The sequence below is a fragment of the Nematocida ausubeli genome (assembly GCF_000738915.1).
Source record: "Nematocida ausubeli strain ERTm6 chromosome Unknown supercont2.1, whole genome shotgun sequence".
Taxonomy (NCBI): Eukaryota; Fungi; Microsporidia; genus Nematocida; species Nematocida ausubeli.
Window position 1 is genome coordinate 756,034 of NW_026515634.1, and position 24,691 is coordinate 780,724.

Consider the following 24,691-nt stretch of genomic DNA (forward strand, 5'->3'; position numbering starts at 1 on the left):
TTCTTTCCCAGAGTTAGAAATGCAGATGTATGCTGGTCTTTGCCTTCCAAGATTTCGTTGTAGACTACTAGAATATAAGAGGCTTTGTTTTTTTCTGCTAAAATTAAATTAATTAGAGTTAATTCGGGAATACTTTTAATTAAAAGTATATTAATTTTAACTATAAGCACAGAATACTGATAAATTGCTAATTTTATGGTCTATAAATAGACAACAAAAAGTAAGCTATAGAATGTTTAGTATAATGAAGTCTAATCTTTCGAAGAGAAAGAACCAGCTATTAGAGAATAAAGAAGTAGAAACAGAAGACTTAAGAACACACAAGATAAGACAAGAGAAAAAGGAAAGAGCTATCTGCAGAGCAAAGATATACATGCTCATTGGAGTAGCTATATTGTGCCATGTGTGGGACAAAGTATTGACAGTGGACAGGCTAAGAAATTTCCAGATAAAAGCTGCTGCTATTTCTGAAGAAACAAAAGAAGGCAGCCAAGGTGGAGAGAAATTCACAGTAGAAGAAATAGCTAGAAATATTGGATTTATGAGTAGGAAGAGGTTTTTGTCACCCGAGATACAGCTAGACCACTCTATAGAAGTTCTCAAAAAAGACTCTGAAAATATAGAGGCGTGCAATGAAGATAACTCGGATAAGCACATTCCAAGTGATTCTATTATCTACAAACATACACGAAAATTCAACCAGGACAGATTACGTAATAACCCTCTATATGAAGATGGTCTACTCAAGTACAATAATGGATATTTTAACATGCTTCTTGAGCTGTTTCCCTCGCTAGGTGGATTTGCGTCAATATGTTCAGAAGATGTTTGTTCTTTTTATGAATTTATTAACAGAGCTTCTGTAGAAAAGAATAAGCACAAAATACTTGCCTCGCTGCTGCTTCTTGCAGAAGGAGTGAATGTGCCACTGGAAGTTAATAAAGGTGAAAGAACTGATCTGGTTCTTAAGAAGGCAGATGGAAAGGAAGAGCACTTCAGAATTAATATGACTTTTATGGCTAACAAGAATAAATATAAGAAAAAACCCACAGGCGTGCATGAAAAGGTATTGCAGGAAAAGGCAATTAATGTTATAAACTTCTTTATAGAAAGCAGAGAAAATCCAGTTTACAAAAAAGAGGAGCCCACTCTACAGTCACTTTTCTGTAGAAAGCTTGTGGATAACAAGTTTTTAAACAGCCCTAGCTTCCTTATACAAGCTTATATATATCACTACATAGAGAAGACTGAGGAGATGGTTTTATTCATTCAAACAGTGCATGATCTACTAAATGAGTTTATAGATAAGAAAGAAGGAGTTTCAAGAGAAGTGCGCATAGAAGAGGCTGTGAATAATCTTCTAAGTTTGTATATGGAGGAGATATGTGTCAAACCAGAAGATAAAAAGCCTAATAACAAAGCTGCAGTGCAAAAAAAGAGTGTGTGTGCCGAATGCAATATACCAAAGAAATATATTTCAATTGGAAGAAGAAGAATAGATATAACTCATCTGGCAAAAAGATCTCTGTACAATGATTTCAGAAACCAAGTGTTTCATAAGCTATGTCTCGAACCACTTGAGGATCCTGCTTCTAAAAAAGAGAATATGGATAGCAGTATGGGCCAGACTAACTATTGTGAGACAGCACTGTTTGGCCTATTCTGCTCAGCTGCATATAGACAAAATGAGAATATATATACAGTTCACGATGTAAAGTCTGCCTCTAAGGAGCTAAGAGGCTTTTTCAGAAAGTACATGATCGCCCCCACAGACAGGGCAATCATAAAGAGAATGCACCAAGACTGGGTAGATGATGTAGTGTTTGGAGAAAATAACCAGGGAACACAATATATGTGGATAGATGGAAAAACACTTATGCCAGGATTGATAAATATACTGTATGGATTTTCAAAGATAGCAGGTATATGTGACTTAAGTAAGATAAATGAGATTAGAAGAAGGGTGGATGATATGAACATTAATGGTTCCGTAGATGACTCTAATAAAATAGAGAAAGAAAAGAAGGAAGGACTTGAGAGTATAATAAGCGCATATATGACTGAGCTAATTAAGAAAATTGCGTTAGGTTATGATGTTAGTGTTCAGACATCCATTAACTCTAAAATGTCTTTTAAAGATGGTTGCAGTGATGTATTTGGGGGCCTAAAAATATCTTATACTCCCATTAATGAACAGGACAGGGATGATTTCCAAACTTATTCATATTGTTATGAATTTAATATATGTCCTGATTGTTCTAATGATGGTAAAGAACTGGCATGGACAACCAATTTTAATGCTTTTCACTTACAAGAAATATCAAAAAAGCTAAAATTAAAGAAAAAGAAGAAAGAGAAGAAGAAAGAGAAAAAGCAAGAGAAGAAGGTAGAGAAAAAGAAGGAATTGTCTATTATAGAGAAAGTTGAATTATATGTAGGTGAAGAAATACAGTTAAGTAGAAAAAAGGCAGAAGAATGTAAGAAAAACTCTAAGTTGAATAAACAAGAGCAGCCCAAGCATAGCTATGCCGACTGGAGCGAGAGTATTAACACGCTTCTGCTTGATCCACAAATCTATTTGGGTAAGGATAGAAGAACAATTCTATGCGGGTTATTTCTATTCGCAAAAGGCCAAGATTTTGAAGAAATCCATCCTCTTGCATGTTTAGCAGAGAATATTATGAAAAATTCTTGCCATAATTTTAATACTACTAAAGGTGAAGTGCTTATAATGCATAGCTTGGAGATAGCAGACAAGTGCTATCCAAATACACCCATAGACATGGATGCATTTAAAGAACGCCCTAATTGTTTTATAACTGCATTAAAACATGTATTAATATTAGCAACTGATGCAAAATACATAAGCCATAAAAAATATGCTGATATAATCACAGACTTAATGATTAAATTCCGAGAAACGTGCTTGGAAGATAGCTACTATTCAAGTTTGGAGTCATTTGCTAAAGAGCTGGATGAGGACAAAAGAATTTTACTTATAAAGATTTTGACACGGAATGGACACAATATTAAGCATATTACTAAAATTGTTCAATCTATGCAGAAAATAGAGAAAGAACATTCAGTTGCCGATTATGAGAAGCATAGTAACCAGTTCCTGCTATGGTTTATTTGGGCCATAAAGGAAAGTAACCATAAGAGTTTTTTTACTAAACTAAAAAAATGCCAGGGATTAATTGACATAGCAGAGATAGAAAAAATTAATAGTGAGACATTTTCTTCTAAATGGGGTATAGACATAAATATACCAGAACTGCTTAAAGAGATAAGATACACATGATGTGTTAAAGAAGGTAGAGAAGAGTGCGAATAAGTTTGCATAAATTCTAAAATTACCCAATGAATCTTAGTACAAGTAAGAAGGCTTTAAATAAACAAAGTGGTTTAAAAATGTGTTATACTTCTTGTGTGTGCCTGTGTAAATAGGCTATTTTAAAATATATCACTTAAGAGTGCACTAACTAGCAGTGGCTAGAATTATTCTAAAGCGAGTCTATTTGGTTTTGTACACTGGCATATTAACAGCTGGTTACTGCATATTTCCTATGAATAAAATGTTTTAATTTTAGCTGTGCTACTTGAAGAAGCTTTGTAAAAGTATTTTAGCTAGAATTTGGATTGTATCAGGCCAATAAACGTATATGGTGTGTATAAAGTGTAGTAAACCACTACATCATTATCCCAAGGCCATGAGAGAACATCACAGATGGAAAATAATTCCAGAAAGAATTCTATAAATAAAAAGACCACTAAGCGTATGAAAATATTAAAAGAAGCGGTACATGCTAGCAGTAAGAAATACATCTAACAAGAATAGAAAAGGGTACAGTCACCAAAAACATCCAGATAGTAAATATAAACCTCTCTTGGCAACTACCCCGTATATTATACTACCTCCTGACTGGAACTTTGCCCCTCTTTTGAACATATCAATTCTATCATTCAGATTGGAAAACTCCGTAATAAAAAGAAATCTCTGATAAAGTGGAATTTTCAAAAATATAAATATTGAAATTTTTTAGATAAGAATATGAAATTAGATATACAATTGAAGAGTAAAGAAGTAGGAACAGAAGACTTAAGAACTCACAAGATAAGACAAGAGGAGAAGGAAAGAGCTATCTACAGAGCAAAGATATACATGCTCATTGGAGTAGCTATACTGTGCCATGTGTGGGACAGAGTATTGACAGTAGATGAGCTAAGAAATGTCCAGATAAAAGCTGCTGCTATTTCTGAAGAAACAGAAGAAGTCGGCGTAGATAGTAGAATAATGCCAGTGCTAAAAGAAGAAGCCAGAAACATTGGGTTTATGCACAGAAAGAGGTTTTTTTCGCCTGAGATAAAGCTAGACCACTCTATAACACATGATAAGTTTTACAATGAATCTACTGACTACATAAATTCACGAGACTGCAGTCTGGACAAAGTACGTGATGATAATGAGCTTTTATATGAAGGTGGCTTGCTCAAGTACAAAAAAGAGTACTTTAATACGCTTCTTAACATGTTTCCCTCACTAGGTGAATGTGTGTCCATATTGTCAGACGATCTTGACTCTTTCTATACATTTATTAATAGTGCTAATGTAAAAGAGCATAAGTACAAAATACTTGCCTCATTGCTAATGCTTGCAGAGGGAAAGCGTGTACCACTCTCATTTAATAAAAGTTATAACAGAACAGAGCTCGTTCTGAGGAAGACAAATAGCGAAGAAGAGCACTTCAGACTCAACATGAATGTGTTGGTTAAAACTAGCAAAGAAGGAACAGAGTCTACAGATGTGTTTGAAGAGGTGCTGCAAGAAAAGGCAATTGAAGTTATAAACTTCTTTATAGAAAACAGAGAAAATAAGGTCTTTATAGAAGAGAAAGATAGCTCAGAGCCATCTGACTGTGATATGCATGAGAAAGCTCAGTTTGTAAACAGCCCAGCCTTCCTTATACAAACCTATATACACTACTGCCTAGAAACTACCAAAGAGGCAGTTTTATTCATTCACACAGCCTATTGCTTGCTAGGCGAATGGATGCTACAGAAAGAAGAATCCTTGAGAAAAGAGAAGATGGAAAACATTGCAAGATATCTAATAAGTAGATATATAGAGCAAGAAGGAGAGAGAAGAGCTGAGAGGGATAATGCTTTTTTCAAATCCATAGTGTCAGAAGAGAATCGCCCATTTGATATAGAGAAGATCGACATAACTCATATGAAGAAAAAGCCTCTGCAAGATGATTATATTTGTTTGCTCGGAGATCTTTTATATGTAGGTGTAGCTTCAGATGTTGTTCCTGTCCCAATGAAGACAAACAATTTGAGCTCTTCTTCTCCTGCGCTTGGAATAAATTCCCTAGATGACAAGCATATTCAAGAGGATGCTAAGCCCGCACTATCGTCTGGATTTACTGACCCTGCAGAGACAGTGCTTCTAGCCATCCTAATGTCTATTGCATATGATGCTAAGAATAATATATACAGAGTTGACCACATAGAGTCTGCGTCTGAGGAGCTGAAAAGCTTTTTCAAGAAATATTCGAGCGTGCGTGAACGAGTAGGAAAGGAAATGCACAATGACTGGAACAAAGTAGTGGGGGGCCTGCCCAATCCAAAAATACGCTATATGCGACCAGACAGAAATCAGCTTGCGCTCGGCATGATCAATATGCTGTATGTTATTAAAGAGATAACAGGTTTCAGTGATACAAAGAATCTGAAGATAGATAGGCTTAGAGACTTGATGGATGCGATAAATAATGATGAGATTATTATTAGTAATTGCAATAAGGTTACAGATATGGATGAGTTTAGCGAAAAGGCGAATATTAAAATGGATCTCATAGACATGTTTAATAAAAAAATCCAGAGGATGCAAACATTTCTTAAAGAGAAGCAAAAAGTTCTTGAGAAGAAACAAATAGTGCTTAAGGAAAAAGAATTGTTTAAAGAGAAAAATCCAGAAATTGAAGAACGTTTAGCTATGGTGGAGGCAGAGATAGAGGAATTGCAGAAGGAGAATGATCAAAGAAATCAAGGTTCTATCCTTGATTTTACAAGTGAGTACAGAACTAGATGTGAATCTAGAAAGAAATGCCTAGAAGATGATGTATTTGAATATCTAAATGAAATTATTAAGAGATTTTCATTCAATAACAATATCAAGTTATGTCTATCTAAGCATAAATGGGTTACTAATGAAAAGTACAGTGATCTTGAAGAAAGAATAGAAATCGAATATAAACTAAATGAGCATTTGGAAGACGAATATCACTATTCAGTTAGTATTTCGATTGGAATTGGCTCGGAACTGGGAAAAGATCATATCGAGTTAAATAAAACTAAGCAGGATATATACGAATCTACAGAATCGCCTATTATAGGGATGCTTAGTTCCTATACAGATAAAGGTATCAAGACAAGTGAACCCAAAGAAGAGAATAGGAACCCCTCTACACTGAATAAACATGTGGGTCCTACTTTTTTGTATGGAAAAGAGCACAGGGTTGTTGATATTCTCCTGCTTAATCCTCCAATCCATAATATGGATCACATAAACCAAAATGTATGGCTGCTGCTTCTATATGGAATGGAAAAAAAACTTGACAAAAATCATCCTTTTTTACGCCTAGCAGATAACATCTTGGGCAGTGCTTGCTTTATGGATAGTGAGATTAGAAATACAATGTTTATATTTCTTAGTCACATCCCAGTAGATAAGCATTATCCGCTAACAGGAATAGACAAGAGTATAGATGAAAAATATATTCCATCCACAATACGTGATGTATTATACTTAGCACAAATTACAAAATTTGTATCGCAGACAACGTATGCCAATATACTAACTGACTTAATGATTAGTTTGCAAAGAAAATGTAGTAATGATAACTACAAATCCAATGATCTTCCTGAAGACCAGGTTTCTATAATTCTATCCGAACCTTTGCTTATCGAGATTTTAACACTGAATGGAACCACTATGGACTATATTACTAAAATTATTCAATCTATGGAGGGAGTAGAAACTAAGTATACAGCTAGTGATTGTAAGAGATTTGGCAACCGGCCTTTGATGTGGATTATTTGCTCCGCACAAACATTTAAATATACAAGATGGTCTAATATAGCACAAGAATGCTATAACTTAATTGATATAGAAATCGCCACCGATGATGGTGCCTATATGTATTATTGTAGTGACAAGTGGACTGGAAAGATAAAAAATGTGCTTAAAGAGATAGAAGACCTAGTGTGTGTTAAGAAAGATAGGGAGAGTATGGAAAGGTTTTCAAAAATTCGACGTTATTTTCCATATGCTTTTTGGTAAGAAAGCTTTAATAACCCAAAAAATAGTGGCTAAATATAATTCCAAGTGCTAAGCAAACAACTTTTATTTTTAGAAAAAATACTCTTGGCTTCTGCACTTATAATAAATTTGTTTTAAGTACTCTGTCATTTTTAAATACATTGCAGGAGTAAATTTGGACTATATAATAGGACAGTGGACGTAACTTTAGGAAAATATTGTTACAGTTGTTCTATTTTATTTCCTATTTAGCAGAAAGAAAGTTTTGCAGAAGTAGTAGGTTTACTACACTTCTTAACAAATATTTGTAATAATATAACTCTCGGGGCTCTTTAAGCCATGGGCCTATAGATGGACCTGTTATTTTCTTAATACATGTTTATATAAAATTATCTAAGGTTGGTTTATTAACACCAATTTTAAATAACCCAATAAGCATTGGATTATTTGGCGCTGCAATTGCTAAAGTTTATATAGATCGAATAATATTCGCCTCTTAGGTGGCATGACTAGCTATTATAGTAGGTATAGACAATTTGGTACACGCCAAATTAAAATATAAAGGATATTGTTCTGCCAGGAGAGAGAAACTCAACAAATCTAGTGACAACCCTGCAGACATTAGAGTGACAAGCTGGCTCACTTATAACCACCTTAATATCAGATGTAAACCACAGCTCAATACAGGATCGCATAACATCTGGCATCTTTCCTTTTTCAGTATTAAATATTAGGCTGGGATATATTACTGCATCTGAATTGGCACTTTGTATTCTTGTCATCCTTAGTACTGAAGTATATATATCTGTATTGTATCTTTGTATGCTTTCCTTCAAAGTAGTGCTTTCTATGCAAGCATACCATAAGGGATGGATAAGCGACAAGCTAATCATCTTACCAAATACAATATTGTACTTTTTCATTTGCAGAGTGTTTTCTACTGCAAAGTCCAATGAATACATCCATCTACACTTAATTAATTCGTTCCTTATAAACCTGACTGCCTTTGGGCTTATTTCCATTTCATTGCATGCCCGGGATATATTCGAGACATTTGAAAATGACTCATCGCGTACCTCCCACAACATACTAAATAGGCTAAGCAGCGAATCTCTTGAGCTTTTTACACGGTTTATATTCGATTCCCCTTTATCTGTTAAATATATCATATGCAAAGAATTCACTATTGTTTCTATCACCTTTAACAAAGTGTTTCTCTTGTGATTAATTAGCCCACCGGATAAAAAATACTCAAGACATATCATATTTAGTATGGATTTCTGGTTTATCTTTTTCGACTCAATTTGTATTGAAGAAGACTCCTTGCATAGTTTAAGAAGGTGCGCGTATGTTTCAGCATACGAATTTTGGCTCTTGAATGCACTGAGAGAAAAGAATGAGTTATGCACTAAGCTATCGATTCCAACACCCGCTGCATGCAGTATATCATTGGAATATACCACTGACAATGATCTTACAAGAGAAACATATTGGCCAAAATGCATTTCACTAATATGCGGCATTCTTACATGCAGATCGCGCGCCATCCCTTCTAAGGCTTTGCAATCCATCATTTTTTTCGGGTTAATTAAGAAGAAGTACTGTATTAGCTCAATTGCCACTGGTTTGTTTGCTTTGGACAAATACCAAATAGGCGAAGACTCCAAAGAAGCAAACTTATTATTCTCAGTGTAGTGCATCTTAATTATCTCAAGAAACTGCCTGTCAATATTTTCCAAAATTGAGCATCCTATCTCAAATGTAAAAAACAGTTGGGAAAGAAGCATATCTATGCTGGATATGTTATCTTCAATCTGCGATGCCCTTTTATCAATAGGAATTTTGTTACTTTTACTGCTAGAAATATCTGCTATTGATTTTATCAAGCTGGAAATTCTTTCTAAGTCTTTATTCATAGATTTCAGACTTTCTCTGCCAGGAGCAAGATCTATCTCTATTTCCTGCAGGATATTATGGACTTTTCTTTGATTTATTTCTTTTTTAATAAGCGCGCGAAACTTGTCTCTGCGCTCAAAAGTATCTTTCAACAATTTAACCTTTCTTTTCCAATAGTCAGCCGCCTGCTCAATATCTTCTTCCAAAATACGGCCAGAGACATAGACTGCACATAGAAGAAAGCTGCATAGAAATACCAAAGTAATCCTTTTTCTTAGTGACTTTTTCATCATAACCTCCATAAATAAAATATTTTCATTAAGAAAACGGACTATAGGTAAAAACAGCTATTTATTCTTATAACTTTAGAGATTACAGTAAGCCTAGTGCTTTCCCACCGCACTTAGCCTATTTTATCTCTGTGCAGTATTTTTTTCATTTTTTATAGCAGGCCTTTATAACACATATGAATAGATTTATTAAGTGCATCCGTTTTGGGCTATACTGGCCACAGCGCACAAAGAGTATGTCTAAACAAGAGACTGCGTTTTAAATATTATATTTGTAGATTACGCTTAATAGTTGCTAGGCAAACAAAGAAGCCTATACAGCCAAATCTAGCCAAAGTATGCACTATATCCTGCATAGATGAAACCACTACTTCATTAGATCAATGTGCTTCATTTCTATCTGTGTGGACAAATTAACAAACGCAATGTCTGTTGTAATTATCCATCCTTTAATAATAATTCTAAACGCCTTCTTTCCTGATCTATTCTCAGATCTAACAGTATATGTAGGCTTTTTCAGTATTGAATTCACAAAAGGATACTTTGATAGAACCAAAGGAAGTGACTGTATTGTGCTTACCTGCGTGTTTAGAATTGTATCAAGAATAAACAAGACTTCTTTCCCAGATAAGTAAAACTCGTCGCCGCTCTGTACAAAATTGCTTTCAAATCTTTCCAAAATATCCGTTGTTTTCATGTTCTTTGCAGAAATATACAGAGAGTACCCTGCCTTATGGCAGCATGGCTTATCACAGCCATTATACTTGTTTGTATGAAAGTAGTAGACAAGCTTGTCAGAGTATACATAGAATGAAAATTTGCTTCCCTGCGTGTTTGCTCTTCTGTACTCAGAGAATAGCTCTGTAAGGCCTTGTCTCCAGCTAACAAAAATACTATTATAGACAGAACTGCTTTCTTTTTTAAACATATGTGACTCTGGCACTTGATAATACAAAAGGTTCTTTACTGTTTCTTCTAGCCTATTCTTAATCTCTTCATCTGCAGAGACCACCCGGGTGTAATTATAAATATAATTTAAAGGTATTTCTGAAAGTATCTTTTGTTCTTTTTTATGAGTTTGGAGTGCTTTTAGTACGTCCGTCTCGTTGACCGCAGATACTTCCTCTGTCTTATCCAGGTCTTCTGTATTTTTGTCTGTACTTTCCTCGCACTCTTCAGCAAGCACGCCCTGGATGACTTTTTCTATTGTGGTCTCCTGCTGCTTTTTGCATTGAAAGGGGTTTTTCTTCATGAAAGTGCAAATTTTCTTATGGATTCAAAGGAAAAGAAACAGACAAAGAGAAAACAAGCGCATCAAAATACATTTGCATTTAGGCATAATCCAAACTCATCACTGACCAAGGAAATTGCAGCAATAAAAATATCTGGGCTGTGCAGAAGATGCACTGACAAAATTGACTGGAGAAAGAAGTACAGAAAGTACAAAATTCAAACACATGTATCTAGATGCACAGTGTGCCTAGAAAAAAGCATAACAAAGGCATATAACATAGTGTGTGAGCCCTGTGGAGAGGCTAAAACCATCTGCAGAATGTGCAAAGTGGTTCTTTGCTTTGAGACATGCGCACCACTAGAGCAAGTACTTGCAGCACAAAAGAAAGAAAATACTGCAGCTCCAGAAAAGAATCCAGAAGAAGTAAAAACTGCGCCATCTGGTGTAACAGACGAACAAGATTTAGTATCAGAAGAAGCCTCAATAAGTGATGCATCCGGTTGTGCATTAAGTGAGGACTTAGTAGATGAATGAATAAAGACTTACTAGATAATATACCAGTGCCACAGCAGGAGAACAGAAGTTAGTTGCAGAAGACTAAGCTTATTAAAGAATCTATTTTAAGTGGGGAATCGTGCTATGGTATATTTAGAGTAGAATATTTGGATAGAATTAATTTCCACTAGAAATAAGCTATCTAGAAGGTTCTTTATAATAAGGTGCATAGAAGGAGTATTCAGGCTGTATTATATACAATAATCCACTATATGCATAATTATGACTTTTTCTATTTATTTATCGCAGCAAAGTAATTTTTAGTGCACTCTTTGTTGCATGACACCCAAAGGGTGCTTCTTGCAGAGTGCACAGCCTAAATAATCCTATAAAATACTCCATTAAAGAGCCACAACAATCGTATATCTATTCTATCAAGAAATAATATCTTATGATACATAACAGGATATGCAGTTGAATGATTTAATTAAATCTAGTATACAACAATAGTAGAATGGTAAGACTAAATATCAGAGTAAAAATTAGATGGCCTTTTAATAACCCACTAATTCTTACATAGTCTAAATTCTACCATGCACACGGCAATTATGCCTTCTACTTCTGGCCTGCACACCAGATACTAGATCTACAATATATCCGGAGCTTGCACAAAATACTTACATATTTTACTCTACATTGCGCGTGCCGTCTGTGTTAATTGCCACCCTGCTGCTTGTAACAGACTTGGACATGCGCATGGGTGGCCAGTATTCGGAGTATCCGAATTCGTGCGCATCCTCTGGCTCTTGGCACAAAAGAAACCCCTTAATTCCGCCGAGTGAATTTCTTATGTTGTGCAGTGTGCCCTTGTCGTACGGGTTATGTGGCACAACCACCCCAAGTCTTTTCAAAATTCTTATCTGCAAGGACTCTAAATACGTTATATTTCGAGCTAGAAGCCTTAGCTGCCGTATGAGAATCAATAATACCCCGCACGATATAAGCGTAAGCAAGCATATATTCAGCCCAATCATGCAGATCTTTGTGCTTACAGAAAAAGGGTCCTGCAAAACCTGCACTTTCTTATGGAATGCGTACCCATGGAGACCTAAGCACAAAACAGAACTCAGAAATATGCAGGTTATGAGCTTAATGAAGTTTCCCAAGTTATTTGCATTCACGCAAGAGCCAACCCAAGGACAGTGGTGGTCCATTCTGTTAATGCATGTTTTGCATCTTGAGCAGTGGTGGGCTCTTTCAGGCTTAGCCTTCTTGCAGTCATAGCAGAATTTCCCACCCGGCACATACTCCTCTGTCTCCACATACCCTCTCGTTGTGCTCACATAAATTAGCAAAAATATGTCAAGAAATACCATTGCATTTAAAAACACCAGACCCATGCGAGTAACTGGGCTGTCCCTTAGTTCATCCCACAGTAAAAAAGGCCCAGATATTGCCCCCATATACGTAATCAGGCCGTATGTTAGGCAGAGACCAATTTTGTCTGTGGTACCTCTCTTTCTGAAATACATTTTAAACAAAGAAAACAATTATTTATTATGAACAATTCCATCCTTCTGGGTCTATAATGAGTTCGAGTCCTTTTGCATTCTTCTTGTTTTTGTATCTTTCTGCTCTTTTATATTGTTTGTATTCCTTTTGGTCCTGTGTGCGAATTTCCTTTCCGTAGTGCGTGTGTATCTTTTTTTCTGTATATTTGAAGTTTTTGCTGAGATTTAGCTCAATCTTGCCGTCTGTCTCAGTGTACGACACTTTACTTATTGTGTGGTATCCGCATGACTTGCAGAAGTCTTGCTTCACATCTGTCTTATATATGCGTGTGCACGTGTAGCACCGTTGCAAATACTTTTTATTGTTTTCCTTGAAGGAGTCGTGCAACTGCAGGCCTAAGTGCGTCACAAGATTCTTCAGTGCAATATCCAGTGTTACCACGACTACTTCTGTTGTGGAGTCAAGGGTATCCTGCCCAAGCCAAGAAGAGAAAATAGACGTGTACTCATTTGAGACTTCCAGGGCCAGGGCAGCCAGCTCTATATCCTGCGCACTTAGTCCAGTATATCCCAGTTCTGCTGCTTTGTCAGCTGCTATTTTTATTGACTCTTCTGTTGGATTTCTTATTTCTAGCTTGCACATATGCAGGGACAGAAGCTTTGAACTATCTTGGCACTTTATTTCGTCTGCAATCACTTGTGGTAGGTAGCCTTTTGTGTACCCCATCTCAGAGAGTGTTAAAGAGATAACTGCAGAGGCGTCTACAATAAGAACTGTTGGCATAAAATTAGTGCAAATTTTTAGAGTGAATTAGCTGCAGGAAAACCGGCATAAATATGCAGTCTACAACGAACAGCAGATGCCCAATGGAATAAAGAAATTTAAACAGAGAATTCAGAAAGTATCATAGACTGAATAATTCCTGAATAACCCAAACCAAATTACAACATATCTAAAGTGCACTATTATTTATTGTCTGTTAAGACTCTTTGTGTCCTAATTATTCATGGCACACTACGTCTGTGCAACTTAAATTCTTTTGAATTCTTAAATTCTTGAATTATTTCTTTGCGTGTGCTGCACTAAAATAAGCATAGTTTATTTTCTGACTATTTCTATTTAGGCAATTTCTTTTTTGTTCTTGCATATGAGCAAGGTGCGCTGGAATAATTCCTGTATCCTTTTTACTGATCCTGCCTGGTGCTTCTTGAATATTGCACAGATCTTCTCCTGAAGAATTGATAGAATTTCTTCTTTTAGCTGAGAATTTGCTGGGTGCTCTAAGTGCCACAGCACTCTATCCACTTGGCACTTTATATACAGCCGGATATTCTTCTCTTTATTTGGGTTATTTTTGCAGATAAGGTCCTTTATGTGCTTTACATTTAAGCTATTCGCGATTTTTCTTATGATCAGTCTCTTGCTGTGCCCCATTCTCACTCCACTTGCAGGCAACCAGACCATTTTAGTGAAAAGTGACTTTGTGTCAAACTGCATGCCGCACCATGTAAAGTGCTCCTTGTACTGGATTTGCACTTTCCCTGCAACTACAATATTCTTCATGCCTACCTCAGGCGAAGACACAAACATTTTGCACTTGTCTTTGTTTAGCTTAATCCCGGTCTCTTCAAGATTCTTCATTCTCGCGAAGACTTCTTCAATTTCCTTGAGAGACCACGACAGCACAAGAGAATCATCCACGTACCTGACTATTTCTGTTTCGCAAAGACCCTCCATCAGATATGGATCATTTGCTGCCATTGCATACCCGCATATGTGGGATGAAAATCTGCTGCCTTGGTATATCCCTTCCTTTCTTCTGTACTCCTGCCCATTATGGAGCACCTTTGCTCCTTCAACATCTTTTCGGATTGCCTCAAGAATTTCTTCCTGGGAGAAAGCATCTCTATACGAGTGAGAGATGAATCTAATGCAGTGCCCCTTGTGCTCCATTGCAGATTCATTTGGGTACAAAACTTGCTTTTTCGCTATGCTAAGGCCAGTTTTGTCTATTTCATTCCACCAGTGGACTGCGTATTCTGCATGGCCTGGAATTTTTCTTAAAAGACCGTTACCCACAGGGAGAGTGTCAAAGCACTTTTTCACATCAAGGAGCAAGATAAATAGCGGCCTATTCTGTGCAAAACATGCAGAGAACTTCTTTCTGAATGCATCAATCCTGGGAAATACGTCAGTCACCCGGAATATCGAATTATATGTTCTTATCCTAGGGACACTTCCCTTTTTCTCCACCTCCCAGGCACTTCTTTCAACAGCCTCTCTGGATAGAATGTGGCACATCATTTTTTCTCGCCTCGCTGTCTCTGCGCACAGCGAAAATCCATTTCTCTGAATCTTCATGAAAGATGCCCGGAAAGAGTCTTTTTTCGGGATAAGGTGCATCCTAAAGGTAGATGCATCTTGGCTCTGTTCATTTTCCTTATGAAAATACTCTTGAAGGTGCGCCTCTTTAAAGGCGTTTGAGCATGCAATATATTCTGTCCGTAGGAAGTATCTGGGGATTGTCTGCAGTCCTTTTGAGCACCGGAAGTGCAGGGAGAAAAGAGAAGGCATATACTTCAAGAATATGTAGTTATAAATCTCTGTGATAAATTTCCTATAAAGCAGCGGGTTATCCACTCTCCCTTTGCTAGTTCTAAGGCCTGTAAGGATCTCGTGCTTTGGTATTCTTGCAGTGCCTGCCTGCAGAAGAAATCTAATTTTCTTTTTAATCCTGGGCATCCACTGGGCAGGAATAATTCCCGTGAGAATCTTCCGAATGGCCATATGCAGGAAGCGAATAACTGTCTCCTGGCTTATTTCGTACTCCAAGAGTGATGCTTTTTCAGTGTTTGACTCTGGTCTTTTTTCTGTTTCTGCTAGTCTCAGTGGCTCTGCAGCAGATGAACTCATCTCTATATCTGAGACATCTATATCTGAGAATTCTATGCTAGACAGTTCTCTTGAACTTTGCACAGAATTAAGTTTCTTCCCATTACACCCAGGAGTAGATATAAACTCTTCACAGACACTTTCCACAGGATTACTGCATGTTTTCCTGTGGTTTTTGCGCATTACACTTTCCTTCTTTGACTTTGCCAAAATTGCAGCCATTCTGTGCGTATTTTGTCTTTTTATCCTCTCTAGTAGAGACTTAATTTCTGCTGAAAATTCACTATGTACTTCCAAGCTAAAAATATCCGAGGCATCTACGGTCTTAAGGTCCCTTGCATCCCCAGGCCTCCATAAAACACTTTTCTCTTTTAGCTTCATTTCTTTCCTGCTGACAGGCAGAGGGTCATTTGCGAAGTACAAAGTAAAGACACTTTCCTGTCTGTCAAGCACAGTGTATTTCTTGAACAAAGAAATAATTCCTTTCTTCCCTATTTCTGAATATAAATTCACCCATCGCTGCGTGCTTAGATGAAAATGGAAAGGCGAGTACTTTGTGACACGCGTGCATCCTTTACTTTTGACGATATCATCCAGGATTTGTCTAATTTGGTATCTATCTGTAGAAGGACTTGTTTGAATTTCTTCGTACTCTGACGTGTGGCTGTAGACATATATTGACGTATCTGAGATTCTGCTGGATATTTCCTCAGGAAGAACTTTCTGAATTGGGTAGAAGGGCAGCCAGAAGTGCATGGGGTGTTTTTTAAAAAGAGCAAAAAACGACACAGATGGGAATCGAACCCACGAACCCAAAGGGTCACGGCTTAGCAAGCCGTCGCAATAACCATTCTGCCACTGTGCCCCTGATAACCCTAATGCGCCTGTCTACTGGAAGGGCATAGAATGCCTGCTCAAAGTTCAGTGTCTTGTAGTGTGGGGTGCTGTCTTTTATGCTGTGCTTCAGGTGGGTGCATTGCAGGATGTGCACTTTTTTGTGCTGAGTGAAATTATTTCGGATATTTTTGGTGTTCATGAATTTATTGCCGTGCAGATAGAGACTATCCATATATGTACTTGCAGTGGGATGAAAATGCACTATTATTACACGGGAATTGCTATTTCCTTATACGGCTAATTAGGTGCTAATTTGTATTTTTATTTTCGTGCAGGCGTATTGCAGGATGTGCATAAATCAAGATATTTTGCTGGGAAGTCTTCAGGCGTATTTAAGCCTTTCTTTGGATCTAGCGAAAAGTCTTTTCAAGAGCCAGGAATATTCCGAGGAAGAGACAAATTGGCTTAAAATAAACTTGAATGGAATAATTCACAGGGGAAAGTTTAAAACGATACTGCAAATGGTCAATGGAAAGGGGGGAGGTGAGGAGTGGGTTAGAAAAATGGTGTCCCAAGGAGTAACTGAATCCATTGCTGTTTTCAGAATATTTAAGAGCCTAATGCTGGCATATCCCGAGAGAAATGAGTTTTATTCAGAAGTATTGCAGGAGTGCATGGCTGCAAGAGAAAAATACTTTTATGCAAACACCAATGCACTTATATCTCTTATCCAGGCTGTAGAGTGCACGTCCTCAGATTGCAAATTGAAAAACCACTTTATTTCAGGATACTCAAAGGATGCAAGATATTACGGACTGTACACTTTAGAAGAAATATATGAGAGAATAGGATACGAAGGAATATTTTGGTTTGTGTCAAAGAATCATAAGGCAATGAGTCAAAGGCTCTTGCGCAGCCTAATATTCCATTGGAACACTCTCTTGGAAAATGACATTTTCATTGAGAATAACTTACCGTGCAGCCATCTCTTTGACCACAGCTATTCTTACAGGATGAGTGTACGGGACCACAGGATCAACGCAAATGAAGTCATCTACGAATATTCAAATCTCAGGGACAATTTCATAATGTACTTGGAAAACACGCAGGAGCCTCCAGTTTACAAGGAAATGTTCTATGAGACGCAGTATGAAGCAGAGCGAAAAGTAAAAAGAGTTCCAAAGATAATGATAAAAAGAAAGATAAAGGAATTACTCCGGGGAAAAAGAAAGAATTACACTATGCTTGCTGTGATTATTGTGATATTAATTGTATTTCTACTTGACATAGCGTATACAGAACTGTACAAGGCTATTCCTATAGCTATTTATCGCATCCTGCAACTTGCACTCTACATAACACTGAGGCTATCAACCGTTGCGCAGAGATTAGAGAAAGAAGTGTCTACAGCGGGTGTTTACATGCTGATCTAGTGAATTATAGTAAAATAGAGGGTTTAAGCATATATTTTCGCCTCTTATAAAGTTTCAGCTTATAGTGAACCTTTTTGTTTTGTGCTCTGCTAATTTTAATTACATGAATAGACTGCGTCTCTAGAAGATCTTTATAATCCGAAAAATAGTGGGGTAGCAGCACGTGCCATGGCAGGATATACCAATTAATAAATTGCGCATATCTCTTGTCTTATTGTTCTGTTGCTACTCTGTTGTCTTTTCGACTCTCTTTTGGAAGTTTCTGCAGATTCTTCTGTTAAAGAGTGCAAAACAAGTTTAGACCCAGAAGCACTGACAATCTGCTGTTATACAGAAGGATCTGGTTACTATAAGGGCCTTCTGTGCAGTATATAGGAACACTAGTGAAACATAAAATATTTCATTTTTTACACTCACTGGTGCAAAGTATTTCTGTATAAAGGTGTAATTATTTTGCAATTTAAATATGAAAAATGAAGGCTTCTAGATAAAAAAGTAAAAGCTACAGGACAAACAATTTATTCATAGAGAAACTATTTCTAGAAAATCACTTGACAATCTCTAATCTTTGCACAGGCAGTGCATACTCTATCTTCTGCTCTATGATTGCTTGCTTTAAGAACATAATGAACTTTGCCTTTCTCTGCAAGTATCCTTCATAGTTCTGCCAGTTACTTGCATGCTGCAAATAGATCTTCAGATGCAGTTTATTCGCGTCTTCTATCCCGTGGTAGTTGAACATGAAATACGGAGAGAAGTCTTTCGGGTGCTTTTTAATGAACTTTGTTATTTCTGTCTTTAGGTGCTGGATTTTCTCTGGAAGCGTGTCAAAGCCCACTTGGAAGACTATATTCTCTGCCATCAGCCCACTTCTTCTCACATTCACTATTGCCTTCTGCAGCAGCACGTGATTTGGTATGTATATCTTTGACCCATTCCACTCATAGAACACTGTTGAGAAGACATTCAGCTCTGACACGATCATGTTCATCTCCTCCTTATCTATCTCTATTCTTATTCTGTCCCCAATATCGTACGGGTGTATTATAAACAGAAATATCACACTGTCAATCGCATTCTTGACACTTGTCTGGAAGATAAACCCAAGACCAAAAAAGGTTCCAAAGACCCCCTTCACCACATCATTTGCAGAGATAGTTGGGGCCAAAAGTGCAATAATTGCAAACAGGAAAATGGTTCCTGTGATAAAATGGCTCACCCGCAAGAGTGCCTTATCCATCTGCTCCAAACTCTTTTTCACTGCGTATTTTTCTCTTTTTGTTTTCTCAATGAGAGAAGAAACCTCCTTCTCTGAGAGAGACTGCGACTCAGAGAGATTCAGAAGGGAAGAAATGTGGTCTATATACTCTGGGTCAATGTACTTCTTAAGATGCTTTATCTGGAACTTTTTCTTCTCTGTTGAGAGCCAGTAGCAAATCTTCTCTGCTTTCTTTGTTGACTCGTGCTTTATATCAGGTATTCCCCTATCCACGTGGTATATCTTTAAGTTCATCATCTTCTCAAATTCCTTGAAGATGATCATTTTTTGCTTTATGTCTGAGAGGTCATTCAGTGCAGGATTTAGTGTCTTTGGCTTAAAGTACGCAATGTCATCAAACTCTTCGTTATTGTCGTTTGCTTCAGTGCCTTCATTATTATCTGCCTGAGTGAGATTATTATTTCTATCTGGCTGAGTGTCATCTACTCTACTAAGAGTGCTTGGATCATTTGCATTTCCTGGGTTCTCAATGCGAGATGCACTTCCTGTGCTGCTGGGGACAGGAGTGCCTGCAGGATTTCTCTCTGCTGTGCTTGAGTGCCTCTCCCGGACTGTCCCTCTCTCACTTGCTCTGGTTGTGTTGTTTGTGTCCTTGAACATCCAGTACTTCTTCCTTCCACTTTTCAATGCTTTAATTCGCTTCTTCACAACTTCCAGTGTCCTAATGAACTGGTGCTCCCACAAGCACTTCTGTATTCTTATGAGGTAGTTGCTGTGATTGAAACCCATTCTGACTTTCTTCACAAAAATATCCTTGCTCAGGATGACAAGCAGTGATAAACAGCAGGTTGTCAGGACCTGCTCCAGCCCAATTATGTGAGTACTTTTTAGCTTATAATCCAGATCATTTATCTTCATGTACAAAATGCTCATTATAATTACTATTATGCTAGAGACAAGACTTGTCACATTGTTCGTGTAAAATAGCACTAATATCAAAATATCTCTATTTAACAGATAACCCGTCACATAATACAGAAATACATCAATAATCGTATAAGATAACACTGCTATGCACAGCAGGGAAATAATATACGATAGATTTACGGTAATTTGAGTGCTATTATTATACAGTGTTATAGCTGTGTCTATATTACAGTAAAGTATAACATACTTAACAATAAATAGTAATAATGATAGTAAGAACAGAGAATAATAGTAGAGAGAGACTTCTTTAAGAGATAGCATCTTATTATAAAATCTATCATACATTGTGTACTTAATTATGATCTCTTCATTATCATCGCAGATGCTTTCGGATGTGCTATTAGATATATCATGAGACTCTTCTTCAGACACTGCCATAACAAAATAAAATAAAATAATAATAAATAGAAATGATTATAAATAATATTACTTCTGGTTAAATTGGCCTGGGGGCAAGTGAGAGTGCACTCTAGTGAATTAAGTGTTTTTTTGGCTTATCTTTGGATATCCTGGTGCTTGAAAAATAAAATAATTTGAGGGCCCTGGGTGCCTTCTGTTTGTGTGAATTTCAGGTGGCTGTCTACCCTGAGATTTCCAGTGTGAAAATTACAGATATTTAATTCTTGTTATTTTTAGTGTATACAGTATATGTGGCTGAGTGCATGGGTTACAGTGTATATTTAGTGTTTGTTTGTGTAATATAAGAGTCTTTATAGGTATACTAGAAGTATTCAGAATATTTTTATTTAAGTGATGTTTGAGTGTTTGCTGCAAGCGCAAGAAAGAGCCAAAAACAGTGAAAAACAAGCACTACAGAAGGAGCCACGGTATATATATAAAGAAGGGCACTCGCACTATGTAACAAGAGATGTGTCTCTTACTGAAATACTGCAAATTAAAAGGGAAAATAGTTCTTAAGCAGTAGATGAGAAGTATCCAATGACTGCAAATATTCTGTGCACTTCTTCTTGGGCTTTCTTTCACTCTGGGATAAATTATGGTGATTTCTTCTGAGCTGGAAGTTTGCTGTCTATTTGAATATTTTTGGAGTATTCTGCTGTTTCTTCTATTTTTATTTGAGTGTGCATGAGAGTGCACTAATACATTATTAAACACTGCATATTACATCTGTCTTAGAAGGCTCTTATTTGGGCTGGATTTCTTTAGTAGACGCATCGATAAACAGCGACTTTTTAAGGCCCTGGAATGAAAAGTCTTCAATTAGGGATACGCAGTTGAAAAGTAAAGGATTTCCAGCTAGAAATATCATGAGTATACGATAGAACAGACACTTTTATAGAGGGCAAGTGAAGGATAGGATATTTCCTGTCTAGACTTTCAGATAACTTGCAGATATATTTTCTGATCTTCTGCTATCTCTTGCAGTATCACTATAGACCTACTTATTTATTGCTGATTTCCTCTAGTATTTGGGTGTACTTTAGTGCTAGCTCTGTTATAATTTGCATATTTAGCAATAATTTCCGGTTACTAATAAGAATTGCACTAAGAAGGCTTCTATGAATGTCCTTTACAATTGCATTTTTTTGCTTGAGATATTCTTCTCTCTTAATTAGTATTCCGCTGTAAACCCTTTCCATTCTCTTTTCCTGGTGGTTGTATACTTTCCCTATATAAGGAATGCTTCCTATTCCACTTATGCTGTACTTAATTGAGTCTGTTTCTTGCAGATATATGCTATCTTGGGGTATATCCCTTAGTGTAAACAGTCTATATTCTTTACTATCTGGGTCTTGTGCATTTTCTATGTCTATTGTCTGCCACGGGGCGTATAGAAGTACTTTTCCTTCTGTACTGCTATTAATTACAGGTATTTTTGGCTTTCCGCTTGTTTCTATTATTCTGTATGGGACAGTTTCACTTGGGATAGTTTTGTTGCGCTGCCACAGCTCATTTTGCGTCAGTAGCTTGTGTATGTGTGATATGGGGTATATTCTGAGTGCTGCCTTTTTCTGCACTTTTGATTTATTCGTGTGCCGTTGTGTTTTGTCCTTTATCTCCCCTACATGTCCTATTTCCCGGGGGTAGACAACGTATCTTCTGCTTTCTGGCTCTATTCTATAGAAGGGGTGGGTGTTTCCTTCCTGTCTGTTTGTAGGCAGGGTGTGCAGAGTCTTCCAGTCGTGCTCATGAAAATAACTGTTATTTTTCGCATTACTGCGGGGTATAACAGTGCTGATGGCTGCATTTATTGTATTTGTTGTGTATACGGTGTGATTAATTACCGTTCCAAAAGAGTCAACTGAAACATGAATGAATTTTGTTTTTGTGACTAAACTATCCGTTATAACTGCTTTTCCAGACAGAATTTCCAGAGATTCTTCATAAAACAAGTCAGTTACTGATATTTTATAAACTATCCTGCAAAGAATCCCTGCTTCTGATAGATCTTTGAATAGTGCAAGACGATCTAATTTGTCTCTTCTATTAGGGTTTTCGTATTTTTCCTTCTGCTTCTCTCGCATGTACGTGTTAAAAGGGGATTCATGCAGGGGTGGTTTGAATTCTACATGAGATATCAGAGAAAGAGCCTTTTTAAGTGCAAATGACAATATGCAAATAGCCATGCACGTGGAAACATTCTTCTTTTTCTGCTGCGGGGTGGTATCAACACTACTTCTGTCCTCTTCGCTTGAGAAGTATTCCATAAACATTTAAAATATTTCGGGCTTATAACCATGCGCATGCACAGAGAATGCAGTCAAATAAGTAAGAATAACGTACCTGAAGCTAATAATTTGAAAACCAAACAGATTTAAGAAAATGCATTTATTTATCAGATTTCCCTTAGATATCCCTAACAAGAATAGATTTTATTGTGAAAGTACAGTCTAGACTAATAGACTTCACTCTGCAGAATCTTTTTTCAGGTTATAATGCCTTTTTTTTGATATCTTTCCACTATTTTCTCGCACTAAATATGATCCATCTCTGCACTCTTCCAGTATTATTCCTTCTGATATACATCCTACTGCATACTTATTTCCTTGCATTTCTGAGCCCCCATCCTCAAATATTCCCACTTTTTCGCCTTTTTTAAATTCTTCCAGTTTGCTCTTTTTAAATTGTTCTGTGCACGCGTTCTCTTTGATGTCAATTTCATCAAACTCTTCAGAGCTATTCATCCATGCTGTATTTGGAGAGCAGTTTGCCACACTGTAGAATCTGCTGTTGTATCTTTCTTCGATTATTTTCAGTGCGTCTTCCAGGCTTTCACTTTCTTTCATTTCTGCCCATAATTCTCTTATTATTCTGGCTGCTCTGAGCATTCTTAGATTCTTGCTGTACAGTTCCTTCAAGCCTATCTTTCTGTGTAATATCCCACTTCTTGCAAAATATCTTTGGGTTTCTTCTTCCACTAGTTCTGTCATGCAAGGAGATATTATTTCTTCAGGTTTTCCTCTTCTTTTTATCCACTCTTCAACGACTTTTTTTATATCCCGCACATTCATTTTTTCAACTGCCCTAGCCTGCATCACTCTTGTGTAGTGGTCTACCATCACTATAATAGATTTATTTTCCTTTGCTTCATCAAGTACGCACAGTATCACCTTCTCCAATTTTCTTTTGGTCACCACATACTCAGTGACACTCTTTGGTCCACTACTATTCTCCGAGCACTTTTCGCAATTATTTACAGCCTGCACTGCATCACCCCATATGCCCTTCCAGCACTTTCCCATATCCATTATGATGCACTTCTTTATTTGCTCTGCTGTTGCATGCATTTTCTCCAAATGCACTCTTTCCACTAACTCTTTTCTTTCAACCCACTCAGGCACTTCTCTTTTTAATCCATCCTTGCATATAGTGTACTTTTTATCCTTCTCTCCATCCACTGTCTTATTTGGAATTTCATTTATCTCTTCTTTAGTCTTCGCAGGGTAGTGAATATTTCTATCTCCTGTGCTCAGGCTTCTGCTTCCCCTTCTATACCAGCAGGCTACTGTCTTGTGGCCTTTCTTTCCACAAGTGTAGCACTCCATGTCCATTTTATTCTGGTCATCCATCTCGTCCAATATTCTTCCTATTCTTTCTTTAGATAATCTCTCTTGCTCCTTTTTCTTTGAATTTTCAAATAGTTCATTCCTTCTTTCTCTTGTCTCTTCGTTATTTTTCTTTTCTTCTTCTTTTTCCTTTTGCATCTTTCTCTCTTGTAATTCACTATCTTTCTGTGCTTTCTTTTCTTCTGCATCCTGTTTCTCTCTTGTTTCAATTACTTTCATCTCTATCATGTACCGGATGAGTCTGTCTATGCCATCCAGCTGCACTCCCTTTATTCCTAGTTCTTCCTTCAAAAGTCCTTTGTACGCCTGCCATTGCTTCTCATTTCTGAATTCTTGATCATTTATTAGCTCTCTCTTTAATTTTTTGCTTTTCTCTCCCCAGGTGGTTTCCAGAACTGCAAGCTCCATCCATCTGCTCCATCTCTTATTTATGCTTTGCTTTTCTTCCGCTTCTACTCTTGCCATTAAATTATTAAACCTAGTCTCTTCTACACTATTATACTGGGTGTCATATAGACTGTTGTTACTTAAATGCATGGTTTAT

The 24,691-nt window shown here is 37.0% G+C and overlaps 11 protein-coding genes and 1 non-coding gene across 12 annotated transcripts; 4 read left to right on the top strand and 8 right to left on the bottom strand.

The window, feature by feature from the left end:
* Window positions 1–232: 232 nt before the first annotated feature.
* Window positions 233–3,301, top strand: NESG_00485 (uncharacterized protein; the record flags this gene model as incomplete). The annotated part of the gene is made up of 1 exon (XM_053048137.1): window positions 233–3,301. One exon carries the CDS (start codon window positions 233–235, stop codon window positions 3,299–3,301), a length of 3,069 nt encoding a protein of 1,022 aa, XP_052905962.1.
* Window positions 3,302–4,051: 750 nt separating this feature from the next.
* NESG_00486 (uncharacterized protein) lies at window positions 4,052–7,345 on the top strand (the record flags this gene model as incomplete). The annotated part of the gene is made up of 1 exon (XM_053048138.1): window positions 4,052–7,345. One exon carries the CDS (start codon window positions 4,052–4,054, stop codon window positions 7,343–7,345), a length of 3,294 nt encoding a protein of 1,097 aa, XP_052905963.1.
* A 530-nt stretch (window positions 7,346–7,875) lies between these two features.
* NESG_00487 (uncharacterized protein) lies at window positions 7,876–9,522 on the bottom strand (the record flags this gene model as incomplete). The annotated part of the gene is made up of 1 exon (XM_053048139.1): window positions 7,876–9,522. One exon carries the CDS (start codon window positions 9,520–9,522, stop codon window positions 7,876–7,878), a length of 1,647 nt encoding a protein of 548 aa, XP_052905964.1.
* A 355-nt stretch (window positions 9,523–9,877) lies between these two features.
* Window positions 9,878–10,762, bottom strand: NESG_00488 (uncharacterized protein; the record flags this gene model as incomplete). The annotated part of the gene is made up of 1 exon (XM_053048140.1): window positions 9,878–10,762. One exon carries the CDS (start codon window positions 10,760–10,762, stop codon window positions 9,878–9,880), a length of 885 nt encoding a protein of 294 aa, XP_052905965.1.
* Window positions 10,763–10,780: 18 nt separating this feature from the next.
* Window positions 10,781–11,278, top strand: NESG_00489 (uncharacterized protein; the record flags this gene model as incomplete). Its single annotated transcript, XM_053048141.1, has 1 exon — window positions 10,781–11,278. The coding sequence occupies one exon, from the start codon at window positions 10,781–10,783 to the stop codon at window positions 11,276–11,278; it is 498 nt and encodes a 165-aa protein (XP_052905966.1).
* Window positions 11,279–11,925: 647 nt separating this feature from the next.
* NESG_00490 (uncharacterized protein) lies at window positions 11,926–12,771 on the bottom strand (the record flags this gene model as incomplete). The annotated part of the gene is made up of 1 exon (XM_053048142.1): window positions 11,926–12,771. The coding sequence occupies one exon, from the start codon at window positions 12,769–12,771 to the stop codon at window positions 11,926–11,928; it is 846 nt and encodes a 281-aa protein (XP_052905967.1).
* Window positions 12,772–12,796: 25 nt separating this feature from the next.
* NESG_00491 (uncharacterized protein) lies at window positions 12,797–13,534 on the bottom strand (the record flags this gene model as incomplete). The annotated part of the gene is made up of 1 exon (XM_053048143.1): window positions 12,797–13,534. One exon carries the CDS (start codon window positions 13,532–13,534, stop codon window positions 12,797–12,799), a length of 738 nt encoding a protein of 245 aa, XP_052905968.1.
* Window positions 13,535–16,426: 2,892 nt separating this feature from the next.
* On the bottom strand, window positions 16,427–16,508 carry NESG_00492. The gene has a single exon. It is a non-coding gene; the product is annotated as a tRNA-Ser (tRNA).
* A 301-nt stretch (window positions 16,509–16,809) lies between these two features.
* On the top strand, window positions 16,810–17,913 carry NESG_00493 (uncharacterized protein; the record flags this gene model as incomplete). The annotated part of the gene is made up of 1 exon (XM_053048144.1): window positions 16,810–17,913. A coding segment is annotated over one exon (1,104 nt), but the record flags the coding sequence as incomplete, so codon positions are not given.
* A 547-nt stretch (window positions 17,914–18,460) lies between these two features.
* NESG_00494 (uncharacterized protein) lies at window positions 18,461–20,497 on the bottom strand (the record flags this gene model as incomplete). Its single annotated transcript, XM_053048145.1, has 1 exon — window positions 18,461–20,497. One exon carries the CDS (start codon window positions 20,495–20,497, stop codon window positions 18,461–18,463), a length of 2,037 nt encoding a protein of 678 aa, XP_052905970.1.
* Window positions 20,498–21,522: 1,025 nt separating this feature from the next.
* NESG_00495 (uncharacterized protein) lies at window positions 21,523–22,788 on the bottom strand (the record flags this gene model as incomplete). The annotated part of the gene is made up of 1 exon (XM_053048146.1): window positions 21,523–22,788. One exon carries the CDS (start codon window positions 22,786–22,788, stop codon window positions 21,523–21,525), a length of 1,266 nt encoding a protein of 421 aa, XP_052905971.1.
* A 198-nt stretch (window positions 22,789–22,986) lies between these two features.
* On the bottom strand, window positions 22,987–24,684 carry NESG_00496 (uncharacterized protein; the record flags this gene model as incomplete). Its single annotated transcript, XM_053048147.1, has 1 exon — window positions 22,987–24,684. The coding sequence occupies one exon, from the start codon at window positions 24,682–24,684 to the stop codon at window positions 22,987–22,989; it is 1,698 nt and encodes a 565-aa protein (XP_052905972.1).
* Between the last annotated feature and the right edge of the window lie 7 nt (window positions 24,685–24,691).